The 17,874-nt window shown below is 43.0% G+C and overlaps 3 protein-coding genes across 4 annotated transcripts; 1 reads left to right on the top strand and 2 right to left on the bottom strand.

The window, feature by feature from the left end:
* Nucleotides 1–747: 747 nt before the first annotated feature.
* On the bottom strand, nucleotides 748–12,224 carry LOC111077755 (histone acetyltransferase KAT7). 2 transcript variants are annotated; one of them, XM_022372143.2, is made up of 8 exons: nucleotides 12,148–12,224; nucleotides 10,490–11,957; nucleotides 10,265–10,422; nucleotides 9,823–10,195; nucleotides 6,515–6,620; nucleotides 1,377–1,534; nucleotides 1,215–1,310; nucleotides 748–1,142 (listed from the first exon to the last, which is right to left on the bottom strand). In XM_022372143.2, the coding sequence occupies exons 2-8, from the start codon at nucleotides 11,936–11,938 to the stop codon at nucleotides 1,023–1,025; spliced, it is 2,460 nt and encodes an 819-aa protein (XP_022227835.2). In that variant the 5' UTR covers nucleotides 11,939–11,957; nucleotides 12,148–12,224; the 3' UTR covers nucleotides 748–1,022. The 2 variants fall into 2 exon arrangements, with proteins under 2 accessions (XP_022227835.2, XP_022227836.2); XM_022372144.2 differs by having other exon boundaries at nucleotides 12,011–12,219.
* Nucleotides 12,225–12,513: 289 nt separating this feature from the next.
* Nucleotides 12,514–13,574, top strand: LOC111077753 (SOSS complex subunit B homolog). Its single transcript, XM_022372142.2, has 2 exons — nucleotides 12,514–12,697; nucleotides 12,754–13,574. The coding sequence occupies exon 2, from the start codon at nucleotides 12,762–12,764 to the stop codon at nucleotides 13,371–13,373; it is 612 nt and encodes a 203-aa protein (XP_022227834.1). The 5' UTR covers nucleotides 12,514–12,697; nucleotides 12,754–12,761; the 3' UTR covers nucleotides 13,374–13,574.
* Nucleotides 13,408–17,485, bottom strand: LOC111077751 (probable trehalose-phosphate phosphatase C). The gene is made up of 4 exons (XM_022372141.2): nucleotides 17,319–17,485; nucleotides 16,930–17,254; nucleotides 16,674–16,860; nucleotides 13,408–13,981 (listed from the first exon to the last, which is right to left on the bottom strand). The coding sequence occupies exons 1-4, from the start codon at nucleotides 17,381–17,383 to the stop codon at nucleotides 13,728–13,730; spliced, it is 831 nt and encodes a 276-aa protein (XP_022227833.1). The 5' UTR covers nucleotides 17,384–17,485; the 3' UTR covers nucleotides 13,408–13,727.
* Between the last annotated feature and the right edge of the window lie 389 nt (nucleotides 17,486–17,874).

The raw sequence follows: 17,874 nt of genomic DNA, 5'->3' as shown, positions 1-17,874 counted from the left end.
CTGGAAAGTATTGTATAAGACTTCCTGGAATCCTAAACTAAAGCTTCATCTACTTATGTATGTATGTACATATGCTTTCTGTTGTATTGCTAATCTCTCCCACTGTGCTGTTCTATGCGCGCTCTGGGTCTGGCTCTCTCTCTCTGTCTCTCTGCCCTTGCTGCTGCTCTCGCTCTCTGCCCGATGCATATGTATGCTTTTTGGCTATAAACATGTTTGTCTTCTTTCCCCAGCCATCTACAAACACATCCTGTCTGCTGCTGCTGCTGCCGCCGCTGCTGCTGTTGCTGCTGCTAGCAGAGCCGCCCTTTCCCCTCTGTCTACCTGTCTCTGCATCAAGCGACAATGTCAATGCGCTCGTCTCTGTCTCTTGGTGCACTTTTTGTGCTGTTGCTACACACCGATCCATACCCTATCCCTCCCATTTTTGAACCTCCATCTTCCACTCGCTTTGTTGGACGTCTCGCACGTCTCACCAGACGGCCATGTAAACGTGTTGTAGGTTTCGCTATTTCATCCATGATTCATCCAGCCAGGTGATGATGCGATGCGAGCAAAGAGTCTCTCAGGTGATGTGATGTGCAGAGACCGAAGGTTATCCGAGATGATGATATGATCACAAGGGTACCGGTCTTTCAGATGATAATGTGATGCATCTACGGATCTCTCACGGATTAAATGATCCGTACTCTCTTACGGGTCTCACACTTATGAGTATAATGAGAAGAGAATGGGTGGCTTCTTTGATCATAAACCAAGTATATTTCTCTTTTTATCTTAAGATATTCTTTTTTGGGAAAATTTCACTATAAAACTACGTACTAAAATTACTATCTAGAGCTACAAACAAATAAAGTACACACACACACAAATACTTTAGCGATACTTTACGATCTAGTACAGTAAAACCACAAATAATAAAATCTCTAAGCAAGTACGCATCAGGATGATGATGCGGGGTACATGGGTGCAGAGTCATCGTCATCCATAAAGCATGCCGCGGCATGCTTCCAGCCACGGCGTTAAGGCGATTCGGCACTGGGTTGTACTGGAATGAAGGGCTGCCAGCGAAGACAGGAGTCGTCGATTTTGGGAAAGGTACCGCGACGTTTAACACGCTCCTCATACTCATCCAGAACGTCCTGGAAAGTAAGTGTATGTGTGCATTAGTAATGTGATCTATACGAGATCGAAGATCGCTGCGAAGAACTTACTTGCTTTTTGAGTACTATGTGCTTGCCCTTCCAGTACTTCATCATGCCCAGAGCCTGCAAGGTGCTGACTATATCATAAGAGTATATGGCCATTTCCTATAGATGGGAATACCAAAATGACTATCGATTCTTCTTTAAATAATATCATTTAATTCTGATTACCTGAGATACATCCTTGATGTTCAGGGTATTCCCTGAACGATTGCACAAATAGTCCAACAGCACATCCTTCCAGTAGGACCTGTACGAGATTAGGCCCAGATCGGACAGCGGTTTCTCCGGCGAACCGATTTTGCCCTCCACTCGTGTTAGCAGATAGCCTGCAAAATAAGGAACAAATTATCGTCATATACGGTTCCACATAGCCCCTGTAAGTATGCTATAGATAGAGTAACAACTCCAAGTTCCGGTGTATTATTTATGGTGACCAACTTTGTCCCGCCCCTCAGCCTGTGCGGTGAGGACTGCTCTGTTCAGTTCTGTTCTGTTCTGTTCTGTTCTGCCCGGGTCGGGTCTGGGAGTGTGTGCGTGTTGTGTCTAGACAGGATTCCGCAAAGTATTCAATGGGTGGAAAGGGGCGAAATGGGAGGTGGGGGGAACATTTAAACAACGTTCTGGCGTACATTCAACCCAGCGACAGTGTCACCCCCAAAGACCCACCCCAAAAGACCCCAGGACAACGACGACGTCTGGCAGCAACAATTCCCGACTCTAGATAACAACAGCAGCAACAACAACAATACGAACAAGAAACGAAGGGCGAGCTTGGAGGGTCGAAGTTTTTAATACCTTTAAATGAAGAAACTATAATTTTTTGAGTGCAGTTTAATGATTACAAAAGCTACGCAAAAACTTGTGACTTTTGTCCAAAAAACGCTTAAGCTGGGAAACTATTGTGACATATATGGTATGAAAAATACGTCCTTCTCTGTTAACTCTCTTCAAAGGGTATATAAATCAGAGGAAGCAGCAGCCGCAGCCGCAGAGACTGAGAAAGCAGCCGACGTAGCCGCAGCCGCAGCAGCAGCAGCAGCAACAATGAGTGCAGCTAAGTAAATTGACGAGGACGAGGACGCACGGTGCCCTCACAACATAAAATCCACTGAGGCAGGCTCGGGAAAAAAACTTGCAGCCAGCCACCAATACAGGGGCATAGACAGAGAGAGAGAGAGAGAGAGAGAGAGAGAGACACACAGCCCAGGAGCAGAGGAACGTAGACGCGCAGACACACTCAACGGACCAGACGAGAGACACAGCTGTTGGGTGGGAACGGGAGGGAAATCCTGACTGCTGGGCGCAGGGTTGCATGCTGGCAAAAGCTTCCACGAATAACGAACGTTGTTGCGCTGCTTTTTTGCACGGCTGAGCACAGTGGGAAATAATTTAGAAAAAGGCAGGGAAATATGAAAAGTATGCTAATTATGTATAATTAAATTAATTAATACCCTAAATAACGTTTGAAATTGGGGTTAACAACGGGATTACTTTAATTTATGTTTTCATCTGGATTGTGGGATTATTCTGTGTCTGTCAAAATATATTAATTTTAATAAAAATGTTTCCACAACTGGTACCACTGTGCCAACCATTTTATGAACATCAGAGGGGGGCAGGAGAAGGGTCAGGGGTTTTGGTCGCAAGGGGGCGTTTTGGGTGCCACTTTGATTTCTTTGTGCCGCACTTCGCCTCCTCTCACCGAGCACCGTCCCTTTGCTCGTGGATTTATCGCGGCGAAGCGGCAGGAGAGGGTACAGTGGAGGTGCGGCTGAGGGAGGAGAGTGTGAGTGGAAATGTCGAGACGACTTTATCGATCCATTTGGATTCCCATTCGGCGGACGACGGGCCGCGAACGCTGACGAAGCGAGTTCTGTTCTGCAGAATGTTGCATAGCCACAGGCGCTGTGAGTACCCGAGTAAGGATTTACAGAAGAAAAAATTCTCTGTAAAAATGTTTGATAAAAAAAGAGAGAGGAGGAGGGAGTGAGAGCAACTTTAACTCAAATTAGCAAGGCTCTAATTATTATTTTTTCTTCCCTTTTCTAGACCTAGACAGTCGGCGAAGCGATAACAACAAAGTGAGTAATGAGTACCACGTACGCTCTTTATGCTGAGAGTACCACCAGTACAGTGGTACAAATATCGTTCCAAAGGTGCCACTGTTTTCCCATCATCTGCAATTTGGGGAACCAACTATGTAATATTCATTTTAAAATCTATTTAAAAACTATTTATACTTTAAAATTAAAACGTTTGTTAAAACGCAGATATATTTATTTCTGGAAGTTCTGTTTTATCGAATTTTTCGAATTAGGTAAGTTATCATATTCGAGTGGCCACTGTACGCACCAACACGAAGAGGACGACGCCCTTTCATTGTGACCTGTCCTGACCTTTGTTGTCTGCCGCCGACATAGCCTGTTGTTGTTGTGTCTGCAGAATTTTATTTATTTTTGCCTGCGTATGCGGGAGCGTCCGAAAAAGATAAAAGGCGAAACTTTAAAGCGGCACGTTTGAACAAATTTTTGGCAAACATTTTTTGTTTTTTGGCTGGGCGAGAAATTTTTTTCACAATAGTCTTGTTTCCCATTAATTAATTCATGGGTTAATGTGAGAGATAGGGTGGCAACCCTTGCGTAGCGTAAAGTTTTCTCTGTCCCTGTCTATCTCGCTCTATCCCCCTCTCTTTTTGCGACTCATTTGCATTTTGCGTGTTGCAGTTATTACACCTGGACATAATGGTAGAGCTTTCTCGCTCTGGCACACACGCTCTGGATGAGAGAGTGAGAGAGGGGAGCCCACTGTCCTTAAGGTAACCCCTAAAATCGAACCACCCCCTTCCGACCCTACCATCGCACAAGAACAACCAGCTGTCTGTCCAAAAACCGTTCACCTGCCTCCAATGCCATTTTCCCCCTCTCCATAAATGATGACGAAAATGATTTGCTCGCTCTCGCACATAGTACCTTCCTCTCTCACACTTGCTAGTAAGCTCTCTCCCTCTCTTTGACCAACACATCACTCTTTTGCCGGCCGGCACTTGTCTGTGTCTGAATTTGTGTCTGCATTTGTGTGTGCGTGTGTGTGTAAGGTCAATGTCGTTTCGTTTCGTTCGTTCGTTCCCCCCACTGGACGCCGCCGACGCCAACACCAACGACCGCATTGCATGTACATTGTACATACAGACCGTCGTCTCTGTCGGCTTCGGCGTCGACTTCGACGCTATTCAGCCACGCAGCAGAAACAACAACAATGAATGACTCAAGTGCTGCTCTCTCTTCTACTCTCTTCCAAGCTCATGAAGCCACTGTCTGATGCAGCAGGGTGATTCTTTCTGTGGGGTGTTCTTTTGTCGTACCCTGGGAAAGGGGGTATTACTGTCTTTACTACAAATTTACTACCAATTCTATAAGGAGTTATAAACATCTATTCTTGATAAGCTTATTTTCTCTAAAGATTGCCCAACGAATATCGAGAAACAATAGTTTCATGTTTCTTTATAGATCTCCAAGATTATAATATATTTTGGTGACTATAATCATATGCTGGATCGCCAGAAGCAACGATTTTTCCAGGGTATCTAAAACTTCGGACCCAAAAAAGTCTTTCCTTCTCATTTTTTAATGTCTTGTCTTATTTATGTCTGCTTTTGTTGTCTTCGCCCGGATTAATTTAAAGCAATTTTTGAGAAAAAAAAAAAAAAAATACAAAATAAGCAACGTTAAAAATTACTTATGCACTGTATCCACGTCCATGTCCATGTGTGTGCAGCTTCGTAAGTGCAGCTTTTGGTCTACGTTTAATTGATGCAGAAATTGCATGTTCTTCGTTTCGGCCTTACCTGAGCGGATATAGGGGCGAGGATAGGGGTGTGCGCAGCTGGAGGGAGGCGGAATTGCAATTGGAAAGCTAAGAGTTAAGTCCAGTCGCAAGTCTCTGGTCTCTGGCATGCTGAAAACTTTTCTCATGCAATGATGATTATATTCCAAAAATACACGCAAAAGCAGTCGAAAACGCTTTGGTCGAAAACACGTGAAACGACCGTATGATACCCAGTACTCGGTTTACATATATTTAAGTACATGATTGATGGAGGGAGGGAGAGACAGTCACGACTTGGAACTTGCTTTCTTCATTCTGGCAAGGATTTTACAGACTCGGCTATCGCTGATGATTCGAACTTCCTTCTGGCTGTTGCACACATTTACACGAATTTAATATGCCCCAACTGAATGCCAACTGGGTATCAATATATGTATACACAGATGACTCACATGAAGCCCCCCACAAAACAGAAGAAAAATAACCAGAAGAAGAAGCAACAGACATAATCAATAAAGCCAGACATTTTTTAATGTCTCATTATTTATAATCCAAGATTTAGCTGCCATTATTACTCGCACTAACCACTAACCACAGCATTACTAACAGGCCTCATTTAGCCCCATTTTCAATGGAATTGTCGGCTTCTGGTTAGTCTTTCAAATATGATATCATTTTATAGATTAGTGTTCTACTTAAAGAATTGCACGTCATTTAGCAAGAGGAAAAATTCCGCATTACATTTTTAAATGGAGTGTAGACTCTTGCAATCAGTGGAAATGAAACGTTTTAATATCTCGAAAGTTATAGAAAGCTGACAGAGTTACGATAAATTTTAAGATTAAATCCAATAAATATTTGGGAGTTTCATAAATGCTATAGGAGGTGCGATACTCTATTAGGGATTCATTGCAGGTAATCATGTGCTTCTGGAATAAGTCTTTAAGAACTAATGGATATTAATTAGACTCCGAGTTAGGGATATAGTAGATCTCATAGAGTCGCAGTGCATAACCTGTACGTGAGAGAACCAAAGTATTTTGCACTACACAAAAATCGTATAGGTATAGATGAGAACATATTGTGTACATTCTTTGAAAGACAAAAGAAAGACAAGTCACGTGTGTTAAATACAGAAAGTTGCGTGTTTTTAAATAGCCTTTTAAATCATTTAGTCATAATTTCACAGAGCATTCAGAATTATTTCGACAATTTAAAGGTAATACATTTTTAAATTCATAATATCAAGAACCATGACCTATAGAAAAGCTTAAAAAATTCCGATAACTCGTTGTTTATCTAGTTGAACACTTTAATCATTTAAATTATTTAATGTTCTGAAACTAAGAATACATAAATAGTAAAGATCATACCAGTAATCATTAAAATCTACAGAGCTACCCCTTTATTCGATCGATTGTTATATGCATATATGTATGTATATTCCCAAAACGTTAATAAAATATAATATGAATACTTACTGAAATCGATGAGTAATCTGCCATAACCCTTTCGTTGATATGGCGGCAGTGTTAAGATACAAGAGACATTATAAAACGAGTTTTTCTCTTGCAGGAAAGGAATGTGCTGAAAAAAACAATAACGAAAATTGTACAAAAATCGGTTTATATGTACAAATAATTTCCATATATGAAAAGTAAATCTTAAACTAAAATTGGCTATTGATTCTGCAGAACCAACAAAAGGTTAAAGATATTATGAAAATTGAATCAATGAGAAATACTTGAGAACAATTCCAGACAGACAGATATACATATGTAGTATATGGGGGATGGAATGTACTTTTGGCTGAGATAGAGCAGGGGGATCGGCCAGACATGGGGGCCCAGACACACAGAATGCAGGGTGGCAGTGGCAGTGGAGAGATGACGGCAACATTCATCTGTCGCTTTTGGCTTTTTTCGGCAGTTCAATGACCAGCAAAATGAAATGAATCGATGCTCAGCAGAGACATAGACAGGGAGAGAAACAGTCGGCGAGAGAAATGGGGAATAGGAGAGAGAGAGACACAGTGTAAAAGAGATGGCTATACATGGAGGCGGAGAGAGAGAGCTGGGAGAACTGTGCGTAAATAATATAAACGTACGCATATAGCAGGAAAATTGGGTAAAAGGATGGGGAAAAGGAGCCGAAACAGAGCCAGGAAGAGTAGAAAGAGAAGAAACAGAGTCAGGAAGAGAGGAGTACGTAAGACAGGGAGGAGGTGATAGAGAAGAACTAAAGACTGGGAAGAGTAGGAGGAGTAGAGACACAAGGAGCAGAATCAGAGACAGGGCAAACGAAGAAAGAGCCGCACAAAAGAGACAGGAATGGGAGTACAACAAGTTGGGGGATCTAGGAGACATATACTCTGCATATATGTATGTACATATGTATCATGCATACATATGTACATAACGGAACACACTGAATGACTGGGAAACGTAGTACTACTCGCACATGGATATCCTCCTCCAACATTTTGTCCCCGAAAAAGAGCCGAGCGACTGGGAGGGATCTGTGAATTCGGGACCGGGTTTTTTTTTGGTTCTGCTGCCCTCGGGGGCCGCCTATGTGTGAACCAAAGGCAACAATTCGGAAATACATTTATGTACATTGCGGGTTTTTCTTGATGCTTTTCCTACATTTTTCTTTCAGTTCGTATTGTACGTTTTTCCTTTGTCTGCCATGATGTCTGGTAACGCAGCCACATAGCGGAGTCGCAGCACACGGGTCTCGGTTCCCGGGTACACCAAGCAGCGCAGACGCAGACGCAGAGCCCTGGTGCACAGAGGTGCACGACCTCAATCGTGTCCAACATCCACAGCATCCACGAGGATGCCAGCCAGCCTGCCTGCCCCAATCCTCAATGTCTAGCTGCTGTCTGGGCCTGCCCCAAACCGGAGGGAGGTTGGGCTGCCTGTCTGGACCCGGTGGGAGGCTGAGAGGCTCGGAGGTTAACTGTGGGACAAAGGATTGCCGAAAATTATCACCGTCAATGGAGGGGCGGTCAGGCAGGCAGGCAGGCAGGCAGGCAGACCATGTAAACTAAATAGTACGAGAACCGGAGTATGCATGTATGTACATGTGTATTCCGATGCTTTTGCCAATTCGGAGCTGCATCCCCGAGCATTCGACGGGGATGCTGCGCCAAGTTTTCGGAGGGGCATCCAACGACATGCGCAATTTGTAACACAAACCCAGTCTCTGCCAGCGCCCCGAAAAGTTTTGCAGTCTGCAGTAAAACTGCAGCAGCAGCAGCAGCCGCGGCAGCAGAGGGTCCCACACCATGGGGGAGGTCAAGAAACCATTTGCTGGTTTTTAAAGCTGGGGAAATCTCTCTCGTACTCGGTTCTCTCTCTCTCTCTCTTTCTCTCTGTCTGTCTGTTGCTTATTTACCCAAAAGCTTCATTCGGCAAAAAAAAAAAACAAAAAAAAAGTAATAGAAGCGAAATATCATCTTGTTTTTGGTGGGGTATGGTCAGCCACGTCTGGATCCTTGGGGATACATATGTACCCGCCACCGTACATGGGTTGTGGCCGCGGATACGATTCGCACCGGGATTCTGGGGATGTTGGGTATGCGGGCTGGGCTCTGTCTCCAGACATAAAGGAATCATTAAACTGTTAAATGTTATTATTCAATGTTGATACATGAAAATCAGCATTGAAAAGTTGTATGCCCAATGGTGAAACTATCAAAATTATTTGCAATTAGCAATCCACTTGGGCGAATAAACTTTTGGGGTATATTTGCAATAAGTTTTGGAAACTTTTAGAGCAACTTTTGGAGGGAAATCTGTAAGAAATCCATTATTGATACAAAGGTTTCCTAAAATTATTGAATCCCATTCAAAAGCCCGTTCTATATAAAGGAAATCGCCAATAAAATCCCTTAATTGACTAAACTCCAAAACGGTTTTTAATCGACAATTAAGTTAATAAGATAATTGTAGCTTTTGTCAACACCTCAGCTAATTCCATAATGGAATAGCAATCATAATTCAATTACTGGGGAAGCCCTAAAATACTGACTTTGTTTTGAGCAGCAAAAAGGATTTGGAGAGAGGAGGCGCAGAAGTTTTGCGGAAAGAAAGGAATTACTAGAAAGGATAATGCCAAGCATTAAGATCGAGTAATTTCCCAGGGATTGCACAACAATTTAACACAATCAATAGCTTTAACGAATTTCATATATCCAAAAACAAGACGGAAATAATTCAACACATATTGGTTTCCGCATTTGATATGCGAACAAGGCAATGATCCATGTGAATATTCCATCCTTTTAGTAAGGGGAATTAAAACTGACACATTAAATGAGTATATTCGATGGAGAAATAAATTAGATCTATTTATATATTATATATAGGTGTAGCCCCTTGAGTATGATTGTAAACAAAATTTGTTATATACGAAAATCGATCCAACTGGTCTCATAAACCGCTACCGAAACTACCTGTCGCTGATCATTCGTTGTATCCAGAACTGAACTAATAAAATGGGTTTATAATATATTTCTAATATATTCAAATAAATATACATAAATACATAGAGTGTCTTATTCCTAAAGTTTCAGTTACATTCCTTAGAAATATGAATATAGGATATAGAATAGGAATATTAAAGAATAATGAGAGGCAAAGGTAAACATAACACACTGAAATGTATCCTAAAGTTCAGCCCATAAGGTAATCCATCCACAAAGTAATCCCCAAAAAGTACCACAATGGGCAAAAACCTTCTCGAATATTTATAATCTTAATGCTAACCCCTTGGGTGCACTCACCTTGCTAAAGTAGCCCACAATGTGACAGCCATCGACATCAGCGAGAGTCATGATGTAGAACAGAAATGGTTCCACATCGTAGTACAGGGTCTTGTGGTCCAGAAAGAACTTGGCCAGCAGACAGAGTTGCTGACAGTATTGCTTATAGCGCTTGCCATCCACCTGCCACACCTGCAGCTTCCCCTTGCGATAGATCTCATCGCCTGGAGGATGCCGCCAGACGCATTTCTCAGCATGCCGCTTGATGCCCGTCTCGGATTTCTGGTAGCGCAGGCAGAATTCGCAAATGTACATCTTGGGCAGGCGGGCAGCATCATCCGGATATGGGGACTGATACCAGACTTTCATTTTGTATTTGCCCATGCTGATGTATCTGGAAGGGAAATGATGGTTCGGGAATGATTTGTGTCTCTCCTACCCCTGGTAAATCATAAAGACTCACTTGATTCCCTTTCCCACGGGCAGATCCTTCAGTTCGTCCTCTATCCTTTCGGAGGCCTGAGCCTGGGCCTCGCGAAACAATTGCAGGTCATAGTCGGGCACCAGGCCCGTGAGACTCGGTTCCCGATCCTCATCCGTGCAGTCTTTTTCCAGCTTCACCTGAAAGCAAGCAGAATTCATTACTGAAAGGATGAAACAATGAATCGCACCTGGCTACAAAACCCACCTTCGAATCCATGAAATTATTATTGATTGGACGAAAACTCGCTCGAGATTCTCTGATCTTGGCCAGAAATTCACGCTGTTCGGGCGTGAGCGATTTGAGATTTGTATGCTGATTGCCAGGCGCCGACACAATATTGATGGGCATCTTCACGCGCTGCTCGTTCCGCAGCTTCCTGTCGTTGGCCCGCTCCTTGCACTCGGAGGCGGACATGTTGTGGTAGATGGGGCACGCCTCGGGCAGAAAGTGCTTGTCCAGATTGCCGCTGAGATGGCCGGAGGAGTCGCAGCCCTCAATCGGGCACTTCTTCTCCGTTTGTGTAATGGGCGACACTGGGCGGGATTTGAGGGAGCTAAAGACGCCACTGCTGATAGCCACTCCCTCCTTTTTCACTTTGCTTTTGGCACTGTTCAAAATCGAGGGAGCTGGCTTCTTGCTGGGGCTCTTTGTGAGCAGCATCTTGTCGTCCTCGAGATCCCCATCCGATTCAGAGTCGGTCTCCTCCTTGGGCTGCTGCTTGGACCTGCGCATGCTCAGCGATCGGGTTAGCTTTCGCATTGGATTGGCCTTGTCCTTGCGCTCCTCCTCGCTGTCTGATCGTGGAGGCTTGCCTCCTGCCACTGGTCGCTTGCCCTTGGGATTTTTGGGCGGCTGAGAGCTGTACGAGTTGCTCGAATCACTGCCCTCAGAGTCGCTGCCCGAGCTGGAGTCATCCCCAGAGCCGGACCCGCTCTCTGAATCGCTTCCTTCGCTGCTGATGGGCGGTGGTGCAACTGGCGCTGGTCCTGCACCACCACCATTCTTCTTGACTTGCGGCAATTTGGCACGAACTGCCACCTGCTTGGCCCGCACTGTGCTGGCCATCTTGAGGGGCACCTTTCGGCCGTTCTTGGCCACCTTTATCGAGTCATCTGTGCTGTTGGAGGAGGAGGAGAGCGAGGGCCTCTTGCAGTCGCCATTCTCTGTGGCCCGAGCGACTGGTGCAGGTCTCTGTGGTGGGTTATTGTTTCTGGATGCCGGCGGAGGCTTTGCTCTACCTATCGCAGGAGGTGGCTTTCGCCTTGCTGCTGTTGCGGTTGTTCCTGTGTTGTTGGCGCGTGCATTTTTCTTCACAGGCGGCGGCGTATCATCCTCATCGTCGTCATCGCTGGTCAAACGGTGATTGGAGGCCGCCACGGAGCGCACTTTACTGGCAGCCGAAGTCAGAGATGTAGCGAAAGTCTTGGGCTTTTCTGTTTCCGTCGCCTTTCGGCGTAGCGCTGTGGAGCCGGATGTTTGTTGTTGAGGTTGCTGCTGCTGGGACTTCGAGGCTGGAGCTGCCGTCGAGGGCTTCTCCTCGGGCGTTGCACTGCTGGAATCGGTGTCCGAGGAGCTGCCCGTGTCTGTGCAGCTGGTGGAGCCACTTGTTGATGTGCTGCCCGACGATGTGCTGCTTGTTCTTTTGTGCTCCATTTTCAGCGCGCCACTACAACTGCAAAGACAACATTCGTAAAGAGCTATTTTGACACCTTCTTGGACAATTACAATTAAGTTTTTTTTTAATGCACCACGACAGCAGCAGCGCCTCCGTCCTTGTATGCCACTTGCTGACCAAAAAACGTGCAGGTGCTACCTGTTTTCCAGTTAAAAGTATATGCCGCACTTTAATGCCTCATTTTTACCTATTTTTAGTGGGTTTTTGCGTTAATATTTACAAAATATTATATTTGCATAGAAAGCAGTGTGACCGCGGATTTATCGACAAATTATACCGCCTGGCCCTCAGAAATATACCAAAATATACCATGGCCATATTTTTGAGCGCAGAACGATTTTTTTATTTCTTCTAATTGTTTATTCCTCTGAGCAGAGTAAAAAATTCAAGTAAAATATGGCATTCTGATTTAATTTTGTCACGCATTTTTAATTAATATTTTAAATTAGAATTTTGTTTTGTCAAGTGGGATCAGACGTGGTCTAGCGGGAAAATACCAAGCTAAGCAATCGGCAACCAGCAGCTGTCTTCTAGCGATGTGATATTTTGGTACCCCTAATTGTGTACATATTCTGTATTAAATGTGCATTAAATATGGGAAGCTGCAATTAGCTACAATTATTTAATAAATTCAGTAAACGATTTAGCTTAAAATAAGCATTGTAATAATTTTCAAAACTTAGGTGCTGCAGTGAAGTAACAGGTTCCGGAATACTTGTCCCATCGCTAAGTCAATTGTAATGATGCGAAGAAATTATTCTCTGGAAAATTTATTCATTTTGGGATCTTACAGATTTGATCATGTACAACGTGGATTGTATACCCATCAAGGACATCAAGCCGGGCCTGAAGAACATCAATGTGATCTTTATTGTCCTGGAGGTGGGCTCTGCCACCGTCACGAAAGAGAATCGTGAGGTGCGAAACTTCAAGGTGGGCGACCACACGGCCAGCATAAATGTCTCCATTTGGGACGAACCCGGCAAACTAATCATTCCAGGTGATATAATTCGGCTAACCAAGGGCTATGCATGTCTCTGGCGGCACTGCCTCACCCTCTATTCCGGCAAGAATGGTGAGGTCTTCAAAATCGGCGAATTCTGCATGATTTTCAACGAGAACGTCAATATGAGTGAACCCAAACGGCCAGAGCAACCACTCGTGGCGTCTCCAGCAGTCCTGCCAGGCGGTCTTCCAGCTGTGGGTCCTTCGGGTGTGCCAGCCAAAGGTGGTCCTGCGGGCATATCTCCTGCCGTGGTGCCAGTGGTCCTACCCGGAGCCGTGGTTCAGCCGCCCATCCCCGCCACAGCAGCCACAGCCACGCCCACTGTCCCTCAGACAGTTGTGAAGCAGGGCACACGGGGCGGCAGAGGAGGTGGGCGTGGTGGTTCCCACAAAGGGGAAAGGCGATAGAGATTTCGTATTAGAATAAGAGCTACAAATTATGTCAAATGTTGTAGTTTTAGGTTTTATTTTTGCAAAATCGAAAAGACACAAATCAGACATACAGAGATTGTGCAGCATTTTTCATCGGATACATTTATAAGATAAATATTGTATAATTAATATTGTATTTTTGTAAGACAAAATCTACATAAACGATCCTTAAGAACATTCTCCACTCCATCTCCTTCCTGCCTTGTATTTGCGTGTGTGTGTGTGTGTGTGTTTAGTGCTTATGTGTGTGTTGTTGCGTGAGTGTGCGTGTGCGTGGGCGTGGAATTTAGCTTATGCTTCTAATCCTCTTTTTTGGGGGGGATCCATCGCTTAGACCTTCTTCTTCTTCTCGTAGTAGGCCTGGATGGCTTTCAGCAACCAACCCACCTCCTCGACGGTCTTGATCTGATAGTTGGCATAGGTCTTCAGTGTCGGCAGCTCCGAGACGCGGAAAGTCTTGCCAATTCCATGCAACACCTTGATGGCATCCTCATCGGTGGTGTCATCGCCCACATAGATGATTTTCAGGTTCTTGGCCCAATCGGCATCGAACTGCTTCTCCAGGATCATCTTGGCGCCCTCTCCTACAATGGCAATAGAATAATGTTTGGGATTACAGAAGGGATTTTAATTTGATACAGAAGCTAATGGAAGCTATTTGATTGTTTAATTTGTACTATGTATGTATATAAAAATCCCTAAACACTTTATTTAATATTGAACATTTGGGATTATTTCATTGACCATATAGGGCCCTAATATATGTCCTAAATTCCAGAGAAAATTATAGGAAATAATAAAATAATGTGCCCCAACAGAGTAATGGATATAAGCTATAGGATCTATGGGCTAGATCAAACTAGAATAATTATTTCTTAAGCATGACACCCAATTTATTTTTGTGGATCTGCCCATATCGAGTTGTAGAAGAACAGGCAAAATACCTTAATTTTCCAATACAAATAAATATAATATGTGTTGGTGGAAAAATTCCAGTTCATGTTTTTTCTGTTTGAATAAACTCAAAAATTGAACCCAATGGAAACGATATTCTCTGCGAGCGTATCGCATCAGACATGGAAAAATGTTTGCACTGCTGGGAATCATCCAAAACTGTTCCATAAACATAAATCCCAACAAAAAACAAAAATTGTTCTAAATTTTAAGAATTGTTATTCCTAGACACACATTTTGGATTGTATAAAACGCCTGCAGCGCCAAGAAACAGAGCTGAATTCTGCCTCATTCCTCACACTGTGATGCCACCTCTTTCTCTCGTTCTGTGGATGGGGTTATTTATAGCCGTCTACGTGGGCAGATCTTCTGTTTCGTTTCGTTTCGTTTCAGTTGTTGTTTCGGCCAAGTAAATGAGTGTTTGGGAAGCTGAAATTGAAATCATTTAGCCGATCGTTCGCTCGCTCGGTACACAGTTAGGAGTGGTACATATACTCGTATATCATCTATATAGATCATTTGTCTGTACATCTTGTGGTATTTCTTGCTGGGGGATTATTATTTTAATTATGTTATTTTTCGTCTTTTACTCTTTAGCGTTTAATGCTACATTTTTGTTTAATTGGTGACGCAGTCTATAGATCATTTAAGTCCCCAGACCACATAGCCATATTGCAGTTTTCTCTTCTTTTTCAGACGGCACCAACAATTCCTCTTCTCTCCTTTGTACAAGTCTGTCGAGACTTTTAATTTTTCAAAAAAATATATCATGAGAAAAAAAAATCAAAATGTTTTCCGTGATTATTTCTGAGGTTTCTTTCTTTTTGCAATAATTTCGTTCTGCCTGTTAGAAATTTATTGCCTTTGGAGGCGTACACACAACCATAATTAATTTTTGATTTTCACCCATTTCATACACGAAACATATATCTGTCTTAAAGATATATATTTATCGTGTATTTTGTCGGCACGGCTCATTGGCCTGAAAGATGATTTTGATATGAGACTTTGGCTGGTTGGACGACATCTAGAGGACAGAGGCGACAAGTGGGTCTCATAAATCTCCAGTGTGGTATATATTTTTGTTTTGTGTGTCAAATTTTAGTTTTTTGGAATTTAAGCAATGCATTGGAATTTATTGAATTTCTTGAGCGGGTTGAATGGGTTTTAAAAATGGAATATAAGATATTTATTAATCTGAATATTACTATATTGCAGATGGGGTTCAGCCATAAATTTTATATCTTTTGGGTAAAAAAGAGTAGATAGACTAGTTTGAATATTATGGAGGGTGGGAGAAGTGATAAATGAGATAGAGGGGAAGTATTTTTATTAAGGTTTATATTGGATACATTTTTTGCAGATTTTTTAAAATAGTTTTGGATCAAAAAAAGATTATTAAGTGATCTTTCTACTTGAATGCAAGTCTATGGTAGAGTTAGAGATACTCTTCTGATGATTCTATCGATCTATATTAATATTAAAATTAATATATTTCAGGCTTCCCTAATCTTCCCTAAAAGTAAGAAGTATTTTTGAAAAATTCAGCACTCAAAAGACTGTATAGAGAGCTATACATCCAAATGTACATATACATATATGTATGCATCTTTGAAGCCACGCAACGTTAGCTGAAAACGTCATCAAAATCAAATTCGTTTCGCCCCTCATTTAGTTCCATACATCTAAAATTACGCATACCCCACCACTAAACTTAGACGAAATGTATTTTGTCTAGTAGAACAGGGAAGGAAAAACTTTCCTACAAAATATAGTGACTCAAAGACTCATACCGAAAGTGAAAACTTTTGTGGATGAAAAATTACATAGAAATGTTAATTTATCATAAGGAATCGAGCGAGTGAGTGACTATATATGTATATATGAATGTACATATATATTCGTAGGATGAGGGAATATACATATATGTTTAGGCGTGCTTTTGACATCAGTTGGCTGCGGGATATTTTGTCTAGAAGAATATTTTTTATATGTGAATATATTTTTGTATATATGTACATATGTGAGTATGTATAGCTGAGAGATTTTAATTTAGCCTGACTTTTTGTTTCGTGAAAATATTTTTCGGCTTGTGAAAGACGCCCACGTATAGGAAAATTGTTGGCAATAATTAAATCATCGAACCATCGAGTCAAAAATCGAATTGTTTCGAACAGGTGCCGAAGTGTGGATGGGGCAAAATGGAATGCCCTGGCATGGGGACAGTTCTTTGGCAGTCACCGAAATGGATGGCAACAGTTGTTCAATTGGTGATGGATGATATATAGCGAATAATCGAATATATATAGAAATGGAGCTCACCTTTGTCCCAGTTGACGCGTGGCTTGCCCTCCAGAGCATAGGGGGTCTCAATCAGTTGGAAGCCATGGGACTGGATCAGACCCTTGGCCTCGGCAATGAGCTTGGCCTTCAGCTTATCGGTGACGCCCTTGTAGTGATAGGTGACGGAGATCTTCTTGTCCTCCACCCAGGCACCAGAGCACACAACCTAAGGATTTAAATGGGACCACACACTTTAGAGATATTCGGAGGAGAATCGCATTCTTTCAAGACGCACCTTCTCCTTCAGCTCGGACACCAGTTTGTTGTGTTTCTCCAGCAGCTCTTCGGGCATTTCAATCTTGAACTTCTTGCCGGAGGGATACTCCACCTCCAGACCGTGATTGCCGGCATAGGTGACATTGGGGAACTTCAGATGGTTCTTGATCTCGCTCAGTTCGCGACCGGAGAACACAACCATGAAGATCTTCTCATTGGCAGCCAATTTCTTGATGTTGATCTCCGTATCCTTGGGCATCACGGACAGCTCCTCGGTGAGTGGGGCCAGGGTACCATCGTAATCCAGGAGCAACACAACCTTATCCGTTTCGGGTGCAATGAAACTGTGCACAGAAATCGAAACTAAGTTCCTCTCCTTCGCTCTCCTGAATATCCTTTAGAACTTACCCCTCGAGGGCCTTGACGTACTCCTCCTCCTTCTTCAAGAGCGGTGCCTTCTTTTGCTCTGCCATTTTATTGCCACTCTATATACGTTTTGAGCGATTTTCTTTTGTATCAACCGGAAACTGCGCGCCGTGCTGGACGTACCTCGACCGATTTAATAATACTAATGACCAGCGATCCTCAACAACCGCACATCGCTTATGATCTATAAGTATCCGCGATCCGATCTCATCTCTGCTCTCTTTTTGGAAACTCTCTCGCAACCTTTCTCTGTCTCTCTTTCTCAGTCTCGCTGAATGGTGGTGCCAACCCTGGCCCGTACGTTGGCCAAGTAATTCCCACAATATTTATGAGGCATATGCGTATAAAAAAACACATTCTATAATGGATCTTCTTGTGTATATGTTGGCCTGTATAGAAGGAGAACGATGTACATATATATATATTTGAAAAGAATGACTATACACACACAAGATCTCTTCTGATTCTATACACACAAAAATTTCGTATGGCAGAGAAGAGTCTTGGGGCAGAGAGGGAGAACGAATGAGATGGAGGC

Source organism: Drosophila obscura, unplaced genomic scaffold (assembly GCF_018151105.1).
Source record: "Drosophila obscura isolate BZ-5 IFL unplaced genomic scaffold, ASM1815110v1 contig_14, whole genome shotgun sequence".
In the NCBI taxonomy this organism is placed as follows: Eukaryota; Metazoa; Arthropoda; class Insecta; order Diptera; family Drosophilidae; genus Drosophila; species Drosophila obscura.
This window is presented reverse-complemented; position numbering and strand designations above follow the sequence as displayed.